Source organism: Pungitius pungitius, chromosome 5, assembly GCF_949316345.1.
Source record: "Pungitius pungitius chromosome 5, fPunPun2.1, whole genome shotgun sequence".
Classification (NCBI taxonomy): Eukaryota; Metazoa; Chordata; class Actinopteri; order Perciformes; family Gasterosteidae; genus Pungitius; species Pungitius pungitius.
In genome coordinates, this window is record NC_084904.1 from 6,118,603 (window position 1) to 6,140,474 (window position 21,872).

Below are 21,872 nucleotides of genomic sequence, written 5' to 3' on the forward strand. Positions count from 1 at the left end.
ATGAACAACGTAGTTACTTTGCAATGTAAAAATACAATAGTCTAAATTAATTGTGTTATATATTATAATAACTATAATAAAATACAAACGAAATCAATGTCATAGGTATTAAAGATATTTTTAAATGCTTTGTATTTTTACATGCAGTTTCAGGGATCAAAGCTCTGAATGTTTAGTTTATTGTTCATAACAGATTTAGAATTTATCATTCGTTTTAGCAAACCTATTCTGCTGATCAAAAGATGATCTTTGTTGTCTCTGAAAATTTCCTCAGAAATGAGCAATCACATTTAAAATGATCGGAATATGTCCAATTTACATGTCAATGTGTTGAGAAGAAAGAGTTTTTTTTAGTATGGATGTTATTTTGAGACAAATTTTACTTTAATTATTTCAGACTTTTGCTTACTTATTGCTCCACTAATATTACCTATATATATATATATATATATAAATGTGCATATCATTATTTCTGTGTACAAGTATCTTTTCCCTACTTTGACATATTGTTGAAGTGGAAATCTAACAAGCTCATTGCAATAAACATCACAACTAAAATGCTTGTACAGTACAGTCAGTGACGTAAAGAAGGCTGAGGAAAACATAGATATAGAAACATAAACAGGATTGACTCTTGAAAAAACACTTTCTGAGTAACACTCCCATGAGGACAAACTTTTAATTTTGGTGGCTCATTTCCCGACTCAGTAACATTTTTCCATACATGCAATGTATGTGACGTCCCATCAAATGATGATGGGATGGAGGGAAAGATGTATTGATGGACGGATGATCCAAGGATGAAGGGACCAGTGGAAGGATCGATGGTGGATGACGGATTGACAGATAAATAGATTATTTGACTGAGAAATGATTGGTGGGTGGATAGATATGTATCCTTATCCTTATACGACAAAACTGTAGAAAAATATGACACATTTTGGGGGAAATACTTTTTTTCATCTTATTTGTGTTTTGGTTGAATGAACAATGAACATTTCATTTTCCAAAACCAAGGATCAGAATCATGACACATTGACATTTCAGCCCACATGGTCACTCAGAGACAAAAGGGAATGAAATCCCTGTTTTCTTAAAGTGGGGTCACAGGGTCACATTTGTTTTGCTGCTGCAAACAATACAACTTTCTTTCCATTTGCTTTGACAACACCTCTTAACAAAAAGCACTCCAACACAGCTTTATAAAACATAACTTTTATTTTCCCCCAAGACAAATCATATCGTCCGGATTAAACCTGATGGGTTCTCCATTGTTTGGCTGGGTCATTACATTTCGAGGCCTGTAAACAGAAACACAATGAAAAGTGGCAGTATAATTTCCTTTTGTCAGGCGCCACCTTTGACTGATCATCTCACGGGCTACCTGGAAAAGATCACTGAATCATTTACAGATCTCCCTATTGATTTGTTTGTTAAGCATCAACACCCGGTGCCCACCCACACCTCCTCCCAAATAGCCGAGCCGCCAGCCAAGCCCCCCCCCCCCCCCCCCCCCGCTTTCAGCTGTGGTCAGGAACCCAGCGGAAGCGGTACCCTCCTTGGTGAGTCGCGGACGTGAAGGCCCGCCCGTGAGGGAACACTCGAGTCCTCATGGTGCAGTGCTCTCGGACCGAAGTCCTGAAGGACGATACGCTCTGATTGGGCTCTGCTCCGGAGAAGGAGGTCTGCAGGCCTGAGAATGCGCCGTGCATGCGTATGGTCTCTGCTTCCTGCGAGGGTCTCGTCCCAGCATCAGCGCCGTGCAGGACGGCGTTGCAGCGCGTGCTGATGTCCCTCAGCATGTCCTCCACTGAGTCGGAGGGCTCCGTTTCGTATCCTTCATCCAGTCGCTGCCGCTTACAGGGACTGAGGGAAGTTCTGTCGCTGCACGGCATCGCTGGCTCGCTCACACGTGGGTCTCCGACTGTCAGCAGTTTCTGAAGACCAGCAGACATACATGTTGATTTGTAGAGTTTGGATCATACGTGAGTGTGTATATTCGGCTGAGAGCTTGCTCGGTGGTGGACTCACGTCGAGCACAGAGGCCAGATGCTTCGCGCGGCTGGCCAGCTGCCTGAGGGGAAGGCTTCTCTCCTGGAGGGAGTGGACCTCTTCCTGTCGGCGACACGGAGTCCCATGGAGCTGCAGACGCACAGAAACACCAGTTCTCACGCACAATCACAAAGGTGATCCCTCATATTACAAACTCCACCTAAATTGGAACCGTAACCACAATTTCACATTTTACCGGTTGATACCCAAGTGAGAACATCTTTCAATCAAACTGGGTTAGAGGGGATATATCGTGCTAATTTCCAGGTTCGTACTTTTTTTGGTGCTTACTATATTGATAATGACTTCATGTTAGAACAATACATTCTTTTAAAATTAATTGTTTTGAAAGATTTAATCAGAATGTAGTTGTCAGGTGACAGCATCAATGTTTACTTTCTGTCGACTGATGCCATTCACATACAATCTGTCCTCGTCCAACCAATAATGAGTAGCTGTCAATAGTCCAGATGAATAAATAACAAATGAAAACGCTGAATATTTTGTTCATAAGCGCAGTGAGGATTTACCCGATTGTTTACTTTGTCATTTCCCAGCATGCTGCCCTGGTACTGAGCGATGCCCTGCCATGGAGCTCCGTCTTGGGCAAATGGAAGGCCTGCTCCTGTGGAAAAGTGAGACAGACCGGGCCCTGAAGAGAAGCATCGCTCAGTGGTGATGAGGGGAAGGACGCCTCCCTGGAAAGGTACAAGCTCAGCTGGAGACAGATTGCTCTCCAGCGTGGCAGGAGAATCTGACAGAGGAGACAAGAACTCCAGGGTTTAGTCTTATTTTAAGTTCTAATAACAATTATTTATATTATAATATTTAGATTTACATGTTTGCATCTCCACTATGGAATGCCGTTTTAGTCAAAATTAAATAAATGAACAAATACACGGTAATGCATAATGACACTGCATTTCATAATAAATAAATGAATAAAAACACGGTAATGCATAATGACACTGCATTTCATAATAAATAAATGAATAAAAACACGGTAATACATAATGACACTGCATTTCATAATAAATAAATGAATAAAAACACGGTAATGCATAATGGCACCGTAATGCATAATGACACAGTATTTCATTTCACGTTCTTATATGCAAATCAGGGGGCGTGGCTATCTATTACATTCAGAACAGACGACAGAGTCATTATGCATTACCGTGTATTTGTTCATTTATTTAATTTTGACTAAAACGGCATTCCATACTCCACAGCAGACGGGCTTGCTTTGCGTCGCTTACCTGCCATGAAATCCAGCGCATAATCTCCAAAATCTTGGTCATCTCCATCAGAATCGTTCACCTGAGGGCGAGTGATAAGATTAAAGGAAATCCATATGCATCAACGCATCTATAAGCCAAAATGGAAAGCACAACTCCCCCGGACCTGGTAGTCCCACCACGACCAATCGGCGCGATGTGGCTGTGTGGCAGATAACGTCTGGGTGCTCATTTTGAGTGAAGTGCGCCGTCGCGTGACTGTGTGTTTTTGTAGGCCAGGGACGTGGCTCGTTGACCGAAACGTGGGCGGTCCCGCCAATTAGCCGGAGCCCTGGCGTGTCACGAGCTGACCGCGGTCTCATTCGTACTGAATTCCAGCACATCGCGTCAAACATTAACTCTGTGTGCCGCAGTATCATCTCTCTCTCTCTCTCTTAATTGTTATCAATCGTGATTGGCAATATCTGGCACCACGTAGACAAAACACGTCTTATTAACACATATACATGTCTTACTGGCACTGATTCGTTTTTTTCGTCTTCTTTTTAAACTGACCTGAGAGTTAAGTGAGTCGCTCTCCCGTCTTACCAAAGACGCGCAGTCCTCCAAATCATCCCACGCGATTGTGGAAAAAGCTGTAACCCAAGTGAAGCGCATGCGTCTGAATGATTCAAGTGTGCAGCTCTAGAATAGTGCATGAAAGACAATACCAGAGCTCGTGCATACCTTGCTCAATGACGCACGGGAGGTCAACGTACACACTGACCGGGCTGCTGCTCCTTGGCACCAGCGTGTCCTGCAGGTAAGGAAGGATCTGTTAACGCCGCTTCACGGAGCTGCATCGTGTGCATCACAAGAGAAAGGATGTTATACCTTTGCGTTTCCCGCAGTTCTCCTCCCCTGTTGGCGCCTGTCTCTTTGCATCTCTGTCGGCTCCGTTCTGACAGGAAGGCCAGAATGGACCACTGTTTGATCCAGAGCTGATTTATAGACGGAATTCTCCCGGTCTGTGCCTCTCCATGCCGCGGTCCCGGCACCAATCAAATGCACTTAAACGGTCTCCAGGGAGCGACAAGCGTCCTCGGAGACTCAAATTGGTGCAGACAAACGTTTTTTCGTCGTTTGACGTGTGAAGTGGTACCGCGCACAACGGCGCCATTACAGCAGGTGCTCTCTGTGTCAGACGTGCCCCCCCTTCCTCCCTCCCGCCTGCGGGCAAATTCCCCCTTTGCGCGCCACTAGAAGCAGATAAGAAGACGATGTCCTTTATAATAAATCTTTATAATTTGTGTCCTCATAGCGAAGATGGGCAGCTGTGCGTAAAAGACTTTAAATAGACGGTCTGTCGCTAAGTGGAAGCAGAGGAAAAGTACAGCAGTCAGCTCAGTAAACACTTGTGACAAATGCCTTTATTAGTAAACAAACAAGAGTGAACCTGGTTGACCCTTAACGCTGAATGCATCTGTGTGTTCGACATTGTGTCAGCAGGCCAACACGCCACGCGATTGGTCAACTTCTGTTGGCACAGGTCAGTTGCAAATGACGGTGTAAACATGTCAGTGCAACACAACAGGCCACAAATGTCACTTCGAAGGTGAGAAACGCGATTATTTCTGTTTTAATTCAATGTCGGTTTTGTATTTATTTTCCAATCAGTGGGCATTCCACAACAATTTAGTCAAAACGTGTGATTTGTCATTCATGTCATCCGACATATTTAAAATATAATCTTTAAATAATAAATCACAAAATAAAATAAATAAAGACCACAACACGAAATAATTTTCTGATCCTTTATTTTATTTTACAATAGACAGACAATGACAAATGACAATACGTGCACAGGTCCTTCATTAACAGTTAGACATCACGTAAACAAATTAAACTGAATACATTACTTAATTAATAAACAAAACATTTCAGTTCATTTTGAGGTATGGAGAATGCAAAAACACCAAACTTCACTTAACATCACCTCTAAGAGTAAAACGTTTAGGAAGGGATTTGGCCATTTGGAGTCACACGGTAGACATCACTCCCAGCGACTCCTGGTTTAATGAAACTAGCAGCCTCAGGTTGTCCCTGCACTCCTGGGCCGGATCGTGAATGCAGCTCCCTTGACATAACCGAGACAGGAAGTGCCCCTTCGCTTCCTGAGAGTCCACCGCGCCGACCTCGGGGCGCTCGGGCGGCGGGGTGCCCGGCTGTTCACGCTCCAGAAGCTCACGGGCTATGCTGAGCGCGCACCGAGCGGTCAGGGACGGTGGGTATTTGTTGAAAGCGTAGTCCGCCAGACTCAACTCGCACACCTTGCGCGCCATGCTGCCGCACCGCTCGGGCTTTCTTGCGTCTGGATTTGTGCGCGCAGACCTGCTGCTGCACGGGGTCTCGTCCTTAAACGGCGCTGCTTCGGAGCTGTTGGCGTAATAGTCCAGGAAAAAGGCCAGCGTGGGCGCGGCCAGACGGAAGTTCAGGCGCACGAGGACGAGACACTCCAGGTTGCAGAGCTGCTGCTTGGTGAACGCGTCGCAGCACAGCTCCAGGAGGTGTCCGATCCGCGGCGAGCCCACCTCCACCTTCGCGACCAAACAGAGAGGCAGACAGAGAGAGTCGCAATGGATGAACGGATGAGATCCAAACGGTCGATCTGGTCGCCGGGGCTCGACACGCACCTGTTTGCTGGCCAGGAGGAGCGCAGTGACGCCCAGCAGCTGGAAACAGTCCGCAGCCACCGGCGTGGCCGCCATGAACCTGTCCACGATGTTCACCGCCAGGCAGCAGCACTCGAAGGACAGGCGGAAGTGTTTGTGGACGGGGATGAGCCAACTGACGAGCTTACAGCGGGCCTCCGCGGTCAGCTGCGAGTACAAAGCGCACACCACACGTGAGATAAGGGAGGATTTTTGGAGCAAGGTGGCACAAGTGGATCCATCTTAGCAGTTATGTTCATCTCATTCTTTATGCATTCGTTTCTTTAGCTCCAATACGGATCTGTTGGATCTTCTTGACAAAAAAGTGCAGTTTTTGAGAGTTGGAAACTGTATCATTTCGATAGTCATCTCAATTGGAAAGAATTAGCGCTACAAATGATAAATGTAAGCAATGCATGCTTTCTCTTGGTATTCTGACCAAAGTAATTGATTTTATGAAACAACAAATTGTTCTTTTTAATAACATGAAGTTAAATACATCATTTAATGTTTTTTAAAAGGCAAACAATAGTCTGACCAAACATATATAAAAGGGTTGCATGAATTTCACATTGGTCCTGTTCGTAATTCACCTGACCTAACACAACATGAGGTGCGTCATTGCCTACCTGGGGCTGGTGTGCCAAGCTTTTGCAGGAATAAAACAGCGCCTCGTTGTCCCTCTGGATCTGGAAACCGACGTCGCCGTACTGGAGGTACCAGTTGGACACCCGTCCAGAGGGACGCTCGTCCGAACGCAGCGGGGACACGTCTACCCGAGCCGGGGAGGAAATCGGGGTGGACCCCAATTCTTCCTCGAATCCGGAATCATTTAACTTGAACACGAGGGTCTGCTTTCTGTGCCGGGCGGACTGAGGCCGCCGCAGCGTGGCGTGCGCTTCTGTTGGAGGGGACGGGCCTTCCGTCCGTCTCCGTTTATGAACGGCCTCGGAACCACGCACTCCCTTGACAGAGGACACCATGTCTCCGGTAGGTAGCTGCGTATAACTTAGGCCAGCACCGACAGCCGCCTCCGGGATTTTGGCAGCGGGATGGTGAAGGGAGTTCCATCTGGTTGCCTCAGCTTTCCCGGGGTCTTCCCCGCGCTCACGTAGCGCACCTTTTCCCCCGTCGCCTGAGCAACCAAGGCTAAACAATCACTTGGCCGATGTAGGAATTAATTACCCTAAACCTTGAACCATATGTCAGGTAATTGCTTTCTACCGGCACGTGGGCGGCACGGTGGTGGTTAGCACTGTCCCCTCACAGCAAGTGGGTTCGATCCGAGCCTGTGGGCTTTCTGTGCGGGCTCTCTCCCGCTTCCTCATCCTCTGGGGATTAGGTTAATTTGTGACTCTAAATTGCCTGGTGTGTGGATGTGATAGTGAATGGTTGCGATTCACTGGCTACTGATTGTGGATGTTGGATGGTGGATTGATAGATGAATGTTTTGCCATGACAAATGTTGCTTACAATGTACACTGTGAATTCACAAACAGCCCTTACTAGTGGGACTTTCTTTTACAGAAATAACTGCATGGGTGAAGATGGGGCTATTACGTCATTGTTTATCCATATCAATAACGTAACAATAACACTCCATAATTTGTACTTGTCTCTACTGACTTTGTTTCAAAACACTACCCAGATGCGGATGCAAAATATTGAATAATTAATATTGACTCACTTTGCGGGGGGGGGGCGGAACTTGAACGATGACGTCTACAAAACAGACTACCCCGTACGTCGTCTTTCAAACTCCTGTGCAGGACGGGCGATCATGCCAAGTCAGACCTGAACAAGGCTTCCAGTGTGCCCTCTGCACACGTACAAACGGTATTTCATTGACCTTAATATTCTCTAGGGATATGTATTGCTTATATTTAGTGATGGCTGCATTTGACACAGCTGAAGCTTGAGCAGCCCGACAAAAAACTATGATATGGGCAGTATCCGTAGCCGTTGCTAGCGGGTAGCTAACGGTAGCTGTCCTAGCTAATAGGCTAAATTGTATTAGCTAACTGTAACGTTAACTGTTTTAGAATGTAACGTTAGGTTGTGAGTTAGCTAAATCCACATTTGAGGGCTAACGCCAACGTTTTTTCGTTGACGTCGGGTTAGTTCCACGCACGAGAAAGTTATTTGACGTTTATTCGCGGAAGAGGACACGTTGAGTTTAGAGGCAAATCTGACTGCCGAAGCTAACGTTACCTAGCTAACGTTAGCTTACGCAAGCGCCGTGCAATAACAAGCTGCCGAGGGAAGCTAACGTTCAGTTAGCCCGGTATGCCGAGTCGCAGGGTAACTTTATATTTCACAGACATGAATAATGTACATTTTAGAGGGTATATTTGCAACTACGATAAGCACCGATTAAAACCGTCAATCTTATAACGCTCCCTATGAAATGTAACGTTATGTAACGTCAATTAGACGTTGGTCGTATAGCCCCTAACGTTCAACAAGATTTGCTTTCGCTTCCATAGAATGAAAACTTAATACGGGATCAATATAATTAAAAGGTACCGTTAATATATAAGGTGAACAGATACAACTAACGTTAACTTAGTTTGTCACACAAACGAGCAGACTTTCACTTGGAGGGTAGAGGCAATGTTCTAGAAGTTAAGTTACTGAAGCAGGTGTAAAATAAATCCATAATCGGCAACCTGCTCCAACTCGGCACGATAAATAACGTTTCTTAACGGAGAAAGGCAGTCCCCAAACACTTTTTAATGAATGAAATTCTTTAGGTTTTACCTGGTCATGAATGTAATGTTGGTGACTTTGGAACAATTAATCAGGAAACATTTATTGCCATAATATGTCTGACCATACCATACGGTTTGTGTCCAGTATGTTTTTAATCAAGGACTTTATCTATATTAACTGAATATTTCTTCTTGCAGTTTTGAGTGAACCATGGACAACTCTGGCAGGCCTTACCGGGGGAGGCAAGGTGGCAGGGAGAGGGGAGCGGGGACGGAGAGGGCAGAAGGCTGGAGGGACCAGGGCAGAGGACAGGGCTACAGATCAGAAGGAGGCCAGCAGGGCAAGAACCAGGGGGGGCCCTACCGGGCCAGTCCCAAGAAGGGTGGGCTGAGTTACTCCCCCGGTGGATTCCGAGGTGGCCACAGCCCCTCGCAGAATGATGATCCCCGGTGGTTCCCAGGCTCTGAGAACATTGGTGGGGGTCGAGAAGAGGGCTGGAGAGAGCGCTCGCAGCAGCCCTGGAGGAGGAGCGCACCGGGAGAAGGTCCAATGGAGGACCGGGAGCAGGGGGGGAAAGAGGATACTGATGACAATGCCCATAATTCAGGTGAGGATTGGGGGAAGTGAGGGGAACCCTTTTTAAGGATTATATCCAATAACAAAAAAAGTCTGAACGTTAAAACTGGCTGGTTACTTACTCCACTCAAGTATATTGACACCTTCTTACTTTAAAAGGGAGAAGACGGAGAAACCGAAACAAGAATCGAGGTTATGCTGAGGAGAACAGGGGCCCCATCATTGAAGAGTCTACACTGTCACCCAAAGAGCTGCAAAGCCTTCGGCAAGCAGAGCAGCAGCTTAACAGAGAGGAGATCTACCCACTGAAGAAGGTGTGTGTGGAAAATAATACAGCTATATGTAGACATTGGCTTGGCTTCAATGATTTGTCCGCTAATTTGAATGATTAATCATCAAATATTGAAATCAATATATTTTGTTGTACGAGCAAAATACATTTTTATTCTTGCTGCTTTGTCTTGATCACACATTATGGTACAATAAATATTTGTGGGTGGAAGAAACATGCATGTTTAATGCAGTATGACATTGTGTTGGAAAACTGTTGCAAGTGTTTTCACTGTCACTAATCTAGCTATGATTTTCATGGTCAACATGTTAGCGGTTTGGGGCTTTTAAAATGGAAACTGGAATTCTGACTCATTGACTCAATCTATTATTAGAATATTTTCAGATTAATTCAATTTAATAGTTTACAACTAATTGATAAATCACTGGAGCTATAGACTTGGGCATCCTTCACTGTTTCCTCATGCTTTTAAAGACCAATTGAATATGGTAAAACAATATTTCAATGAATTGATTATAAAGATGGGTAGTTAGTTGCAGCCTTAATTTGCTCTTACTGACAAATCCTTTTTTCCTTGATAATGAGCCCTCTCAATGATATGATATTTGAATTTTTTTAGTTAAAAAGTTCCAAAACCACTTAATTAATGGATTTGTCTGCACTTCCCTCTGTTTCTGGTTCAGAGGTCCCACAGCAACCCTGGAGCCCTGTATACCTGCTCCCTGTGTGACGTCCTGCTGGAGTCTGTGTCGGACGCTTACAGGCACACCCGAGACAAACGGCACAAGAAGAGGGCCAGGGTGAGGAAACGGCCGTGTCATAACCCTCGTTGGGATGACTCTGTCATTACAGTCTTCCGTCTATCGGGTAGCGCCCTGAACACGTGTCTCCTGTTTGCGTCCATAGGAGATGCAGGAGCAGGCGATGCTGACGGAGATCCTGCCCCCCGGTCCGGAGCAGGTGGCCGCAGTGAGCGCTGCGCTAGAGGCCGTTGTCCGGGAACACGGGATGAGCGACCAGGATGTCGAAATGAGAGAATGCGTCGTCAACATGTTGCAAGACCTCCTCCTGTCCGTCCTGCCTGGTAAGCCACTCCCCCACGCCACTGGGGCCAAAATATGTGCTTGGTGATGGATTGATCCAGATGTGGCATCAATTATCTCTATGTAGAAATGCACTTATTGTAAGACCCTTTGGATAAAAGCGTCAGCTAAATGACATGTAATGTAATGTAATGTAATTGACCATGATGTGTTCTTGAATCTTGTTTGTAGAGATCAGGCTCAGGATTTATGGATCATCTTGCACTAAGTTTGGATTTAAGGATTCTGATGTCAACATTGACATTCAGTATCCATCCCACGTGAGTGATCCACGTGATACTCTTAACACTTCCATTGCAATTTTATGTAGCCTAGTTTCTAACATCTTTAACCATGACTCTTTGATAAGACACAACACATTTATGTCTTTTGATATTGTCTCTGTGTTTCATAACGACTTTGAGTATTTATTCACAGATGCACCAGCCGGACGTCTTGTTGTTGGTGAAGGAGAGTCTCTCCGTGAGCAGTGAGTCACCTCTTAGTCATGTGTCCTTGTCGAAAACAATTCTAAAACCGGAAAGTCGAGTCATGTGCCACGGTACTTTTAATCTTAACACATGTTTTTCCCTGCAGCTATTTTTGTGGAAATGGAAGCTGATTTTCATGCCAGGGTGCCTGTGGTCATCTGCAAAGAGAAACAGAGGTGGGTGTTATAACTGTGAATAAAACAGTGATCAGGGATAGAAACTCCGAGTTGATCATTGAAGAGCGTCTCTTTTTTCCCCAGTGGGCTGCTGTGCAAAGTGAGCGCCGGGAATGACAACGCATTCCAAACCACCTCCTACCTCTCTGCTCTGTCCCGTCGGGAGACTCTCCTCCTCCCGCTGGTTTTGGGTCTGAGACACTGGGCCCGGGTATGTTTCCAGTTCAGACAGTTTGCATTACACAATTAGCCAGGCACCCTCGTATCTCTTGATTTAATTTATTTCGCTCTTGTTTACACTTTAGATCAGCGAGATCGACCGCGCAGAGGAAGGTGGACTACCTCCGTATGTCTTCGCCCTCATGGTTATCTTCTTCTTACAGCAGCGCAAAGAGTCTCTCTTGCCTGCCTACCTGAAACCAGAGGTGTGCCAAACATGAAGAACACGGCACTCATTACAGCTATGATCCGAGGACAACACTGACCCAATCCTCTGTCCTTCTAGATCAAGGTGTTTTCACTCGGCAGGCTGTCTGACTTCAATCTCACGCATGTAGAGGACGGACATGTCCACTGGGCCTACACTCCCCCCTCCAAAGAACCGCAAGCAGAGGGCTCCTGTTTAAAGGGAAAGGTAGTCATGAACACCCCGATGTTGTCTCAGTATCCAAGAAGAGTGTATTTGTTACTCTGTTTTGACTTTATGCATTGGCTTTTTCTAGATTTGATGCTTTAATGTATATTTTTTTGCATCATTAGTAAATTCAAGCTTGCAGCGACTTGAAGCCTTCAGTCAGAATACATCATATAGTCATCGTAGTGAACAGGCTTTTGTCAGGGTTCATCTTGTTATCCAGCACCATAATTACATTGGGAGACAACCAAAAGTTTGTTCAGGAACAATAAATATTAATTTGGTAAGAAATCATAAAATTAGTATGTCACTCTGTATGATTTTTGGAAACTGTTTATAGGTTAGTAGGAGAGTTCAGGGATATAGAATTTCTTTTTAATCCAATTTTCTAGCAGCTGAATGTTTGTGCCGTCTGTTTCCCCTCTACAGGTCGAACTAGTCTTCCAGAACCCGCGCCCTCCCATGGAAGTTGGCCTCATCTGGGTGGAGATGCTGCGGTTCTACTCGCTGGAGTTCAACTTGGCTGACAACGTCATCAGCGTACGGACCAGTGCCGTCCTCTCCCGGGATATGAAGGACTGGCCAAAGAAACGCATCGCTGTGGAGGGTCAGAAGCTCTCAATTTCTGCTCTGAATTTTAAGGTTTATGCTCTTGGTGTCCTGGAATGACATCTGTAGCAGAGCAATTCTAATGGCTTTGTTGACTTTAACAAGCTGCACTGAAATGGAAGGCCATTTATGCCATTTCACATTTTAGAGTTCAAGTCCATCCCAGGTAGAGGTGTGAATCTTTACCGGCCTCTTGATGACCATTTGAATGCAAACCATTTCTCGACTCATTCTCCCTGTTTCATGTGCAGCATAACATTCTTAAGTATCACTTAATACAAGCAGGCCAGTGCGACAAATCTGAGCTCCTTTTTTAAATTTTGATAATGACATAACATTTTTTTATCTACATTCATAATAAACGCGTAGAGATTTACTCACGTGATTTAATTCCAAGTAATGCCTCTCTTTCAGACCCCTTTGCCGTCAAGAGAAATGTGGCTCGCACCCTAAATAGCCAGCAGATGTACGAGTACATCCTCCACTGTCTCAAAACCACGTTCAAGTACTTTGCACTGCCACTCAACGCGGCAGCCGGTGATAAGAACAACAAAGACAAGAAGGTTCCACAGGCGGATGCCGAGGGGCCCGAGGAAGAGGTCACAGCTGCTTTAGGTCGCCTCGGCGTCCGGCCACAGCAAGCGGGGCGAACTCAAGCGGCCGAGAACGGCCCTGAAGACTCCGATTGCATCATCGAGGAAGAAGAAGTTGAAGAGTACAGCGACTCGGATGAGGAGCGTGAGAAGGAAAAAGCAGATCCGGGTAAAAGCAGCCTTTCTGAGGACGAGGACGCTCTGAACATCAGGCAACACTTGGACAGCTTCACCACGGAGGACGAGGACATTTTTCCGGTGGATGAGATCTCTGGCGAGGAGCTCCTGTCTGACGAGGAGTGTCATGGTTTGGACACGCCCGGTTCAATGGATGATGAAGAAGAGGGGGACCTGGCCCCGGCGAGTCTCTCGTCTTCACATTTAGAGGAAACCGTCAATGAGAAGAGCCCAGAAAATAAAAGCCAGCAACCGAAGAGACAGTTTTATGAGTTCACGAAGCAAGCGTTCACCAGGGGCAAGGTAAGTGTGGCCTCTCTTTGTAATGTTTTTATTCTTTTTCAACAATTTGGGACAACTGGATTTTAAATTGAACTTGACACTTTTTTGCAAAGTCTGTGTGCATCGATAGTGTTTTTTAAACCTCTTTCGCTCTCTCCTAGTCACACATGGTCGTGTGTAGCCTGTGCAAGCGAGATGGGCATCTGAAGAAAGCCTGTCCAGAAGATTTCAAGAAGGTGCAGCTGGATCCTCTGCCCCCCATAACGCCAGAGTTCCTTGGTGTACTTGACAAAGTCTGCGAGCAGTGTTACAGTGAGTATTATGTAGTGTTCTAAATTATAAAAAAAGTGTATTTGTAATCTTCTTAAACAAAAATGTTTAAAATTGATGAATAAACAGTCATGGTGTTTGAGTATATTTTTAAGCCTCCCAGTAAAAACCGGAATTTCTTTTTGCTGATTTGGTTGAGGAGTAGCACCCCATTGTGGGGCTAAGTTATCTTTTCAGATTTTTTTTTGCCTTGGCTTTTTAGAAACCTGTTGCATGCTATAATTATTTTACAAATTAATAGATTTACCTTTTTAAAAACAAAACTGTTTGGGTTGTTCCTGCATGAGTCGCAGCGTGCTTTTAAAGGGCTTGAGATGATGACCTCACTAAACCATCAGTAGCATTAATTTAATTATAGGGGACCTTCTGCCAGTTTTCAGTGACTTATTTTATGGCAATATTGGTTATTAATCGCATTGTATCTGTGGCTGGTAAGCTTGAGCAGTGTACAGCAGAGAGGAAGAGGAGAAATACTATCCCTGAAACCTACCTAGCCACTTTGGCAAGTGCAATTCTATGGAAATAATTCATTTGGGCGTTGAAAGAAAAAGGTCATTGAATTTCTAGCACTGAATGTTTATGCATTGAAATTATGTGTCTGAATGTTTATAATTCAACCACAAAAAATTCAACTGCAAATAATTCAGTTATTCCCAGCAGAGATCCCCATGCTGACCTGCCCGCTGTTTTCTAAAATAATAATCTCATTGCACGGTTCTCAAGCCTCTCGGGCACCGTACGCTCATTACTAAGCAACGCACAAACACTCGTGACTGGTGGAAGCTTTTTATAAAACCTGAGAAGACCTGCTCAGGGCAAGGCGAGGATGTTGGGCACATAGTAATAGAAACCAAAAAATGAAGAGGAGAAAAAGATTGTTCGACGTAAAAAAAAAGCAACTTCATGGTAGAAACAAAGAACCACAGTATCTTCGTTGGCCAGGTCAAAAGCATTGTGCCTAAATGAACTGCACATATGCAACAAGCTACTCTTTTTGTCTCAATCAGTTGCATATGTTTTCATGCAAAAGGAGCTTTACACACTCTGTAAATATCTAATTGTAAATCTAGTTCTTCAAGTAAATTATTGCAGACTGTAGTCAACTTAACTTGGTCAAATTAAACTCCATTTCCCAACAACAAAATGTTGGCTAATGAAACTGCTGGGTGGCTACCAACTTGGAAAATCACTAGCCAGTGCCTGGTGAACAAAATGTCAAGGCCTGACCACTACTGTGGTGTAATTAGATTATGCTCTTGATGGATAGGTAAGATAATTTACAATAGGCTGTGTGACTATGGGTCAGGTCTGATGGTGGTTGTTTCCTTTTCAGCTGACTTCGCCCCAGATGAACTGGAAATGGGTGTAAGAGAGCACATCCTTCAAGACCTGGAGGTCTTCGTCAGACGACAGTTTGCTGGTAAAGTTTAGCATCTTTTAGTTTTTCAAACATGGACTAGTTTGAGTGACACTGCATTTTATTGACTTGCATGCAAATCCATGTAGATGTTTGAATATTGGCATATTAGTAGATCGTATTTCTGTTTTTCTTTTGGGATTGAAAAGGAGCTCGGCTGCAACTGTTTGGATCATCCAAAAATGGCTTTGGGTTCAGACAGAGTGACCTAGACATCTGTATGGTGCTGGAGGGGCAGGAGACCATTGAGGTAGGTTATCGCTTCTCAGCTGCTGCAAATCATTTTGGATTAGTGCAGTGAGGAGGCATTTTTATTTGTAGCTTGTCTGTGCAATATGATGTTAATCTCATGAAATGCAACTGTTTTTAATTTCTTCTTCAGGATGTTGATTGCATCAGTATTATTGAAAGCTTGGCAAGAATGCTGAGAAAACACCCAGGTTAGTAAGAAATGAGGCAGTTCAATGCTTTAGATAAGGAAATCCTTTCACATAAACCTCAGGCTGATTGTACGAAAGTGACTCACAGGCGGTTTCTAATGTTTATGAATAACAGTTTCTTTTAACTATTGAATTTCTTTCTGATTATCAAGCATCCCTTAATTCCTTGTAAAGTACAGCTTTTGAAAACAGAAAAATGCCAATGCATCCATTTGATGTTTCCAAATCTTCATCAGGTCTGAAGAACATCCTGCCCATAACTACAGCTAAAGTACCTATTGTGAAGTTCTACCACGTTCACACCGGTCTGGAGGCCGACATCAGCCTCTACAACACTTTGGTAGGGCTCTTCCTCTCTTTCTAAGTTATGTTTGGTTTTCTTGCTCCAGACTAACTAATCAGTTGTCCCGACTGTTCTTTAGGCCCTGCACAACACACATCTGCTCGCTTCGTATGCCGCCATCGACAGGAGAGTAAAGATCCTCTGTTACGTCATGAAGGTTTTTGCCAAGGTGAGCGGCCTTTAGACACTGTCGTTTGTGTTGTTGTTGTTATTATTATTATATGCTGTATTGCCAACATGTTTATGTCCCGATACAGATGTGTGACATTGGGGATGCTTCCCGTGGCAGCCTCTCGTCCTACGCCTACACCCTCATGGTGCTGTTCTTCCTCCAGCAGAGAGACCCTCCAGTTATCCCTGTGCTGCAAGAGGTACCAATTACGTGTTTGTAAGGTTAAAGTGTACCAATAGTAGAAAGGTATCCCAATACACTGCTTATTAAAAACACTCTGGGTCATTAATGGGTAACCCACCTGTAATTTGGAAAACACTTAATCAAGAGTGTCTGTTCAATTGAACAAGATATCACATCAGCTTGGCTATTATTCCATTATGCATGTTGGTTTTGCCACGGTATTGCTTCGTTATAGGTATTGACATATTCAGACTGGGTGCAGTATGCCAGTCTTAATGTTTTATTTATTATCAGCAGCAGATTGTGGGTCTTTTTAAGGGCTAAAAAAGTTATTTTTTTGCTAAAAACGTGTGGTTTTGTTCCAGATTTATGATGGAAAGAAGAAGCCGGAGGTGCTGGTTGATGGCTGGAACGTGTACTTCTTTGATGATTTAAAAGCACTTGTGAGTAATGTATATATTAGTATTTTTTCTTGACATAACACTTCTGACAAACCTTATCAATGTCACTGTCTGTGTTACATATTTTCTGCAGCCCAGTCGCTGGTCGCAGCACGGGAAGAACTCTGAGAGCGTGGGCGAGCTGTGGCTCGGCCTGCTTCGCTTTTACACCGAGGACTTTGACTTCAGAGAGCACGTCATCTGTCTCCGTCAGCACGGCCGCCTCACCACCTTCAACAAGCAGTGGACGTCCAAATACATTGTTATTGAAGGTGAGCTTGTGGAACAGTCTGGTGGATGGCCCCTATGTCCTGCAGCACTACTGGCAAAATTGTTTCTTGCTGCTGTCCTTTATATTTAAATATATTCATATTGTTAATCATTAGAATAGTTGCAGATTGTTTACTGATTATATTTTTCCTCTTTTCTTCGTACGCATTCCAGATCCTTTCGACCTGAATCATAATCTGGGTGCTGGTCTGTCCAGGAAAAGTAAGATGTGTCCGTTTGTTGTTGTTGTTTTTTTTTGTCTGGTCTTTTTTTGCCTTTTCAAATGTATGTTCTTGTTTCAAAACAGTGACGAACTTCATCATGAAGGCTTTCATCAACGGCAGAACCGTGTTTGGCACACCAGTGAAAACCTTTCCTCCAGTGTTCCCTTCTCAGATGGTGAGAGAAGTGACCTAAAAACCAATAACTTGAATCGGCTCTCTTCAAGTCTCTTAACGTCTTTATTCGCCATCACAACTGGATTCAACCTTTTTTTTTTTTAAATTATAAATTATACCTACGTGTTGATTGGACAGTTATTCTTCGTTATTGTTTAAACATAGTCAATTCGCAGCTACTTATCATTTCTGGTTGCCAAAAAATAAAGATGGTGGCAAACCAAAGGGTTACATGACACTGGCCGTCAGTACCACAGAACCCATCTCCATTCTTGAAGCTTGTCTTTCATTTATCCCACAAAACAGAAAACACAAATCGATGATTTGAATGATCTCTGCATTGAAGATTTGTCTTTGTGCCCCAGGAGTACTTCTTTGATCCTGAAGTTCTCACCGAGGGAGAAGTGGCGCCCAATGACCGCTGCTGCCGCATCTGTGGCAAGATTGGCCACTTCATGAAGGATTGCCCCATGCGTAAGAAGTAGGTACTTTAGCGTCTCGGTGTAGAGGCTCACTCAGTTAGAAAACACCCGCACGCTATCGGTAAGCTGTAACTAGGGCTCGGCGGTATGGCCAAAAATCTGTATCACAGCATTATGAAAGACTGTATCCTGGTATGTGACAGTAATGCTTTTTTAAGTAAACACATTACTTCATTGACCCCGAAAAAGGGCCGCTGCCGGCTACCCGAACAGCTGTTTGCTGCTCGCTGGCTAACTTGGCCGGCGAGTTAGCTTGTTAGCTTGTTGTGGCTGCTAGTGTTGCCACCAGAGGCAATACCAGCAGCTCAACAGACTTTGCAATAAATCTTTTTCTGAACTAACTTGCGTTTATAACCATGACTCAATCTCAACACCCGTAAGACAAGTAGCTCCGACAGCTGCGCGCCCAGTGCCTCCCTACGATTGGCCGGTGTGAGGGGGATGACGTGACACAAAGAACAAACACTCCTGAACAGGGTCGCTACACTACAATTCCAGTGGGAGTGGTCTTTTACTGGGTGTGGAGCCACGTGTCCGTATCATACTGTGGATGTCTGTTGTACCAGATCCAGGCACCGGAGGGACGCGGAGAAAAGGCCGGAGCACCTGCGAGAGGCGGTGGAGGAGGGCAGGGACCAGGGCAGACACAGGGGCGAGCACTGGAGGAAAAGGGACTCAGCGGAGTTGCGCTGCTGCTACGTGTGTGGATCCAGTTCCCACATCAAGAGGGACTGTCAAGTGTACCGGAGCCAACCAGGTACGCTGCATTTCATTTTATTTTTGCACGTTAAACTTCTCTAAAAAGAGATTTACCAGTAGAACTGATAGTTTTGTAAATCAGTTTCCAACAAGCTCGCTTTTTCATGAACACAGAAGTTCAAGAAGTTATTACACTTGCTGCTCATAAAGATTAGAAGTAGCAAACTGACTATTTCTCTCTTTTTAATTGGTTATTTTAGGTAACATCAGGATGGAAGGCTTTGCTTCCCCTTCATCAGCTAGCATGAGGAATTTCAGAGAAAAAGAGCGACCGGTAAGTTCTTAATTTAGAAACATCTAAACATAAACAACATGCATTTTCAGGCAGTTACTTTCTTGGTCCATTTTCCAGTTGTATGTAATCTCTGCGCTGCTCTATTTGAAGGGAATAATGTAGATTCATAGATAGAAAGCCGTTATATAAGTCATTTCAGGGGGGCGCTCCCCCCGTCTATAACGGTAGGGGAAACACTGAGCACTTTTGTTGCCTCGGTCGACGATGCGATAGTTTTAGATTCTAATGCATGGTGGTATGGCCTTGCCCAAAGCGGTAATTAAATATCCTTGACAGTTTAATATTCATTAATATATCCATCTGGCCCTGGGCTTTTTATTATGGAGAAAACCTGATTGATCTCCCTTTCCTAGTTCCTGAGCTGCTGATTCTGTCAGTTCAGTTAGTCAATTTAGTTTTGCATCATCAGAGCATGTATCAGTGTTTTTGTATAAAGATTTATAGAACTGTAGGATTCTGCTGTTTTATCTGGTTTTGTAACTAAAGTTTCTCTTTTTTTTCTATGTATCTTACTGGATTACTGCAGTTTACTTGATCTGAATGCTGAATTTATTTATTTTGAATTGGTCGACAGCTTGCTTAGAAAAAGTTCTTTTGTTCCTCAGGTTTCACCTACACGAGAAGAGAAGAAGAGAAAGCAACAAAATGTGGCATTGGGTCCCAAAGGAGGTATGTCAATTTACATTTGAAGTTCTCATTGTCATTGTAAAACAAATAGTGGTGTTAGAATAAGTTTGACAATGACGTTCTGGTTTTGTTTCAGGAAATTTAGCCTGCCGAAACGTGGGTCGTTCTGGTCACAGGAAGAGCCCAGTAGAATGAGCATCGGCAGCTGAGGCTACGCAAACCATGTGGTTCTACTCTTGTCCAGGCAGACAGTGACCCAAAATCCAGAAACCATTAAGTCTGAATGGGACTGTTGGGCCAATGGGAGCCTGTTAAAAGCCAAAGCCAGGACGCCTTGACTTGAAGCCAAATAGGGCCTTTTTATGTGTGTGGTTGTTTGTTTTTGTTTGTTTTTTGTGTGTGTGTGTATGTGTGTGTGCGCGCGTTTGCCCCCTTTTAAAGCTCTCCTCACAGGAGCTTTTTAAAATGTTTGTTTTAAAAGAGAAGGCATTTTTTATGCACCTCGTGTCTTTTGTTTACTTACACTGCCATTCAAGGTCTCTTTTATTAATTTAAAACCATAGGATTGCAGAGTCAGTGTAAAATCTCTTACATTTAAAAATGCAAGTAATGGTAAGGTTCTCCCATGTGACTAACACTTTATAGCACAAGTGTTTGCTACTTTTTAATTGATTACAGGTCAGCCGGACTAAGATGAAAGCTCTCTGAAATTAAACTGACATCTTATCGTTTTATGGATCAATTTTCCCGTTGTGTTCCCTTTTTAAGAATTAACACGAAAAAATGTATATTAGAAGTTGTTCAAAAATGTTTGAGTGGCAGTGTATGTAATGGCAAGGAACTTTTTTTTTCTCGATTAATGTTTTATTTGTCCTCTACAAAGATGTCCGTCTGTCTTCAGCCCCAAAAGCAGCTCGACCCACAGTCAGTCACTGTTTGAGAAACGGATTTGTAGATACATTTTTTTTTTCCAGGATTGAGGATTTCTGTTTTTAAGAAAGCTTGTCCTCCCCCACTTACTAAACAACAAGCCCCTCGACTGCCTGTATGTTACCATGGCAGTGAGCCCGTATTTCCTGCCTCCATCACCACGCACGTTAGGAAGTGCTGGGACTCTAGTGGGAGAACATGCAGTCAAAAGCTTACTCCGTTTTAACTGAACACAAAACAATTAGCTAACAGTGTACTCTGCTGCGACACTGCTCACCTTCTCCCAAACTAGAGGTATCTCAGTTCGTTCGGTGAAGAGGTATTTATATTTATTTGCCACAAAGAAAGCTTAATTGTGTTGTCATGGCGCCACAGACTTGGTAGCTGCACTGTGCGAGGGGACACGCTCTTTGATTACGTCGCTGCTAGTTAACGTTGTCCTAAAATGGCTTATTTTCTTTTTTCAAAGAATTGTGTTGTTGACGGTATTGTAATCAAATTTGTCATGTAAAAAGTTTATTTCGTCAGACTCACAAGGGAGGTACAGTTTGTTATTGAGGACCACCGCCCCCACATGCTTCCCACACCCTAATCCGGCCAGGCAAGGTTGGCTTGCAATCCATTTTGTCTCAAATAATTAAACAGATCAAACCCAAAGTGCCATCAGTTCTGTTTTTCTTCAGAACAGTGTTCATTCATATCATGCATGTGCATTTATGAAACAGGAATGCATCACTCCAATGATGAAACTGGAACAAGCTGATCCAATGTGCGTGGTTGCACTATTCACTAAGCCTAACTAATATAGAATTGATAATAAGATGGTTTTGCTTTGTGTATATTTGTTTCACATAGATAGGTGTATCCATCCCTGGTCATCTTGTGTTTTGATGCTATTTCTAAAAACATTTATGCTACAAACACTTGCACTGTGTGAATATTGAATTAACGTTAAGTGCAGTGCTGGGGGAAAAAGTGTACTTTTTTCATTTTAATTCAATGCAAAAAGTTGATCGAGAGGCCGAAATATACGAATTCTCGCTAGTATTTTTGGAAGCATAAACTGACAAGTTCTAGAGCAAGTTACACAACAATTTATCTTCGTGGTTTTATCCCGGAGAACATTAGCTGACGCGCCCGTACGTCACGAAATGAACCAATCAACGAAGCGGCTTGTTATCT

At 43.9% G+C, this 21,872-nt stretch overlaps 3 protein-coding genes across 4 annotated transcripts; 1 reads left to right on the forward strand and 2 right to left on the reverse strand.

Annotated features, from left to right (window-relative positions):
• Positions 1-1,520: 1,520 nt before the first annotated feature.
• Positions 1,521-4,434, reverse strand: mcidas (multiciliate differentiation and DNA synthesis associated cell cycle protein). Its single transcript, XM_037483156.2, has 7 exons — positions 4,164-4,434; positions 4,017-4,086; positions 3,846-3,925; positions 3,312-3,372; positions 2,583-2,806; positions 2,032-2,142; positions 1,521-1,937 (listed from the first exon to the last, which is right to left on the reverse strand). The coding sequence occupies exons 1-7, from the start codon at positions 4,212-4,214 to the stop codon at positions 1,521-1,523; spliced, it is 1,014 nt and encodes a 337-aa protein (XP_037339053.2). The 5' UTR covers positions 4,215-4,434.
• Positions 3,979-21,353, forward strand: tut7 (terminal uridylyl transferase 7). Of its 2 annotated transcripts, none has more exons than XM_062562276.1 (29): positions 3,979-4,092; positions 8,890-9,299; positions 9,428-9,582; positions 10,244-10,360; positions 10,467-10,644; positions 10,835-10,923; positions 11,081-11,132; positions 11,240-11,309; positions 11,394-11,520; positions 11,615-11,734; positions 11,815-11,943; positions 12,373-12,550; positions 12,967-13,625; positions 13,766-13,916; positions 15,268-15,354; positions 15,501-15,601; positions 15,734-15,791; positions 16,028-16,131; positions 16,214-16,303; positions 16,392-16,505; positions 16,855-16,932; positions 17,024-17,201; positions 17,374-17,421; positions 17,507-17,598; positions 17,963-18,078; positions 18,646-18,836; positions 19,039-19,112; positions 19,739-19,802; positions 19,897-21,353. In XM_062562276.1, the coding sequence occupies exons 2-29, from the start codon at positions 8,903-8,905 to the stop codon at positions 19,953-19,955; spliced, it is 3,876 nt and encodes a 1,291-aa protein (XP_062418260.1). In that variant the 5' UTR covers positions 3,979-4,092; positions 8,890-8,902; the 3' UTR covers positions 19,956-21,353. The 2 variants fall into 2 exon arrangements, with proteins under 2 accessions (XP_062418260.1, XP_037338575.2); XM_037482678.2 differs by lacking the exon at positions 3,979-4,092 and adding an exon at positions 7,718-7,816.
• Positions 5,086-7,173, reverse strand: LOC119225270 (cyclin-O protein B). The gene is made up of 3 exons (XM_037483011.2): positions 6,610-7,173; positions 5,963-6,148; positions 5,086-5,866 (listed from the first exon to the last, which is right to left on the reverse strand). The coding sequence occupies exons 1-3, from the start codon at positions 6,961-6,963 to the stop codon at positions 5,309-5,311; spliced, it is 1,098 nt and encodes a 365-aa protein (XP_037338908.2). The 5' UTR covers positions 6,964-7,173; the 3' UTR covers positions 5,086-5,308.
• Positions 21,354-21,872: the final 519 nt, after the last annotated feature.

Bases quoted from the DNA above. Each gene is read 5' to 3' on its own strand.
- mcidas (XM_037483156.2), bottom strand. From the start codon at position 4,214: ATGCAAAGAGACAGGCGCCAACAGGGGAGGAGAACTGCGGGAAACGCA. The intron at 3,373-3,845 runs GTCAGTTTAAAA...ACTCGCCCTCAG, and splicing joins GCGACTCACTTAACTCTCAG to GTGAACGATTCTGATGGAGA. The intron at 1,938-2,031 runs GTGAGTCCACCA...GCTGGTCTTCAG, and splicing joins ATCTGGCCTCTGTGCTCGAC to AAACTGCTGACAGTCGGAGA.
- LOC119225270 (XM_037483011.2), bottom strand. From the start codon at position 6,963: ATGGTGTCCTCTGTCAAGGGAGTGCGTGGTTCCGAGGCCGTTCATAAA. The intron at 6,149-6,609 runs GTAGGCAATGAC...TTGTACTCGCAG, and splicing joins GCTTGGCACACCAGCCCCAG to CTGACCGCGGAGGCCCGCTG. The intron at 5,867-5,962 runs GTGCGTGTCGAG...TTGGTCGCGAAG, and splicing joins TCCTCCTGGCCAGCAAACAG to GTGGAGGTGGGCTCGCCGCG.
- tut7 (XM_062562276.1), top strand. From the start codon at position 8,903: ATGGACAACTCTGGCAGGCCTTACCGGGGGAGGCAAGGTGGCAGGGAG. The intron at 11,521-11,614 runs GTATGTTTCCAG...TTTACACTTTAG, and splicing joins GTCTGAGACACTGGGCCCGG to ATCAGCGAGATCGACCGCGC. The intron at 19,113-19,738 runs GTAAGTTCTTAA...TTTGTTCCTCAG, and splicing joins TCAGAGAAAAAGAGCGACCG to GTTTCACCTACACGAGAAGA.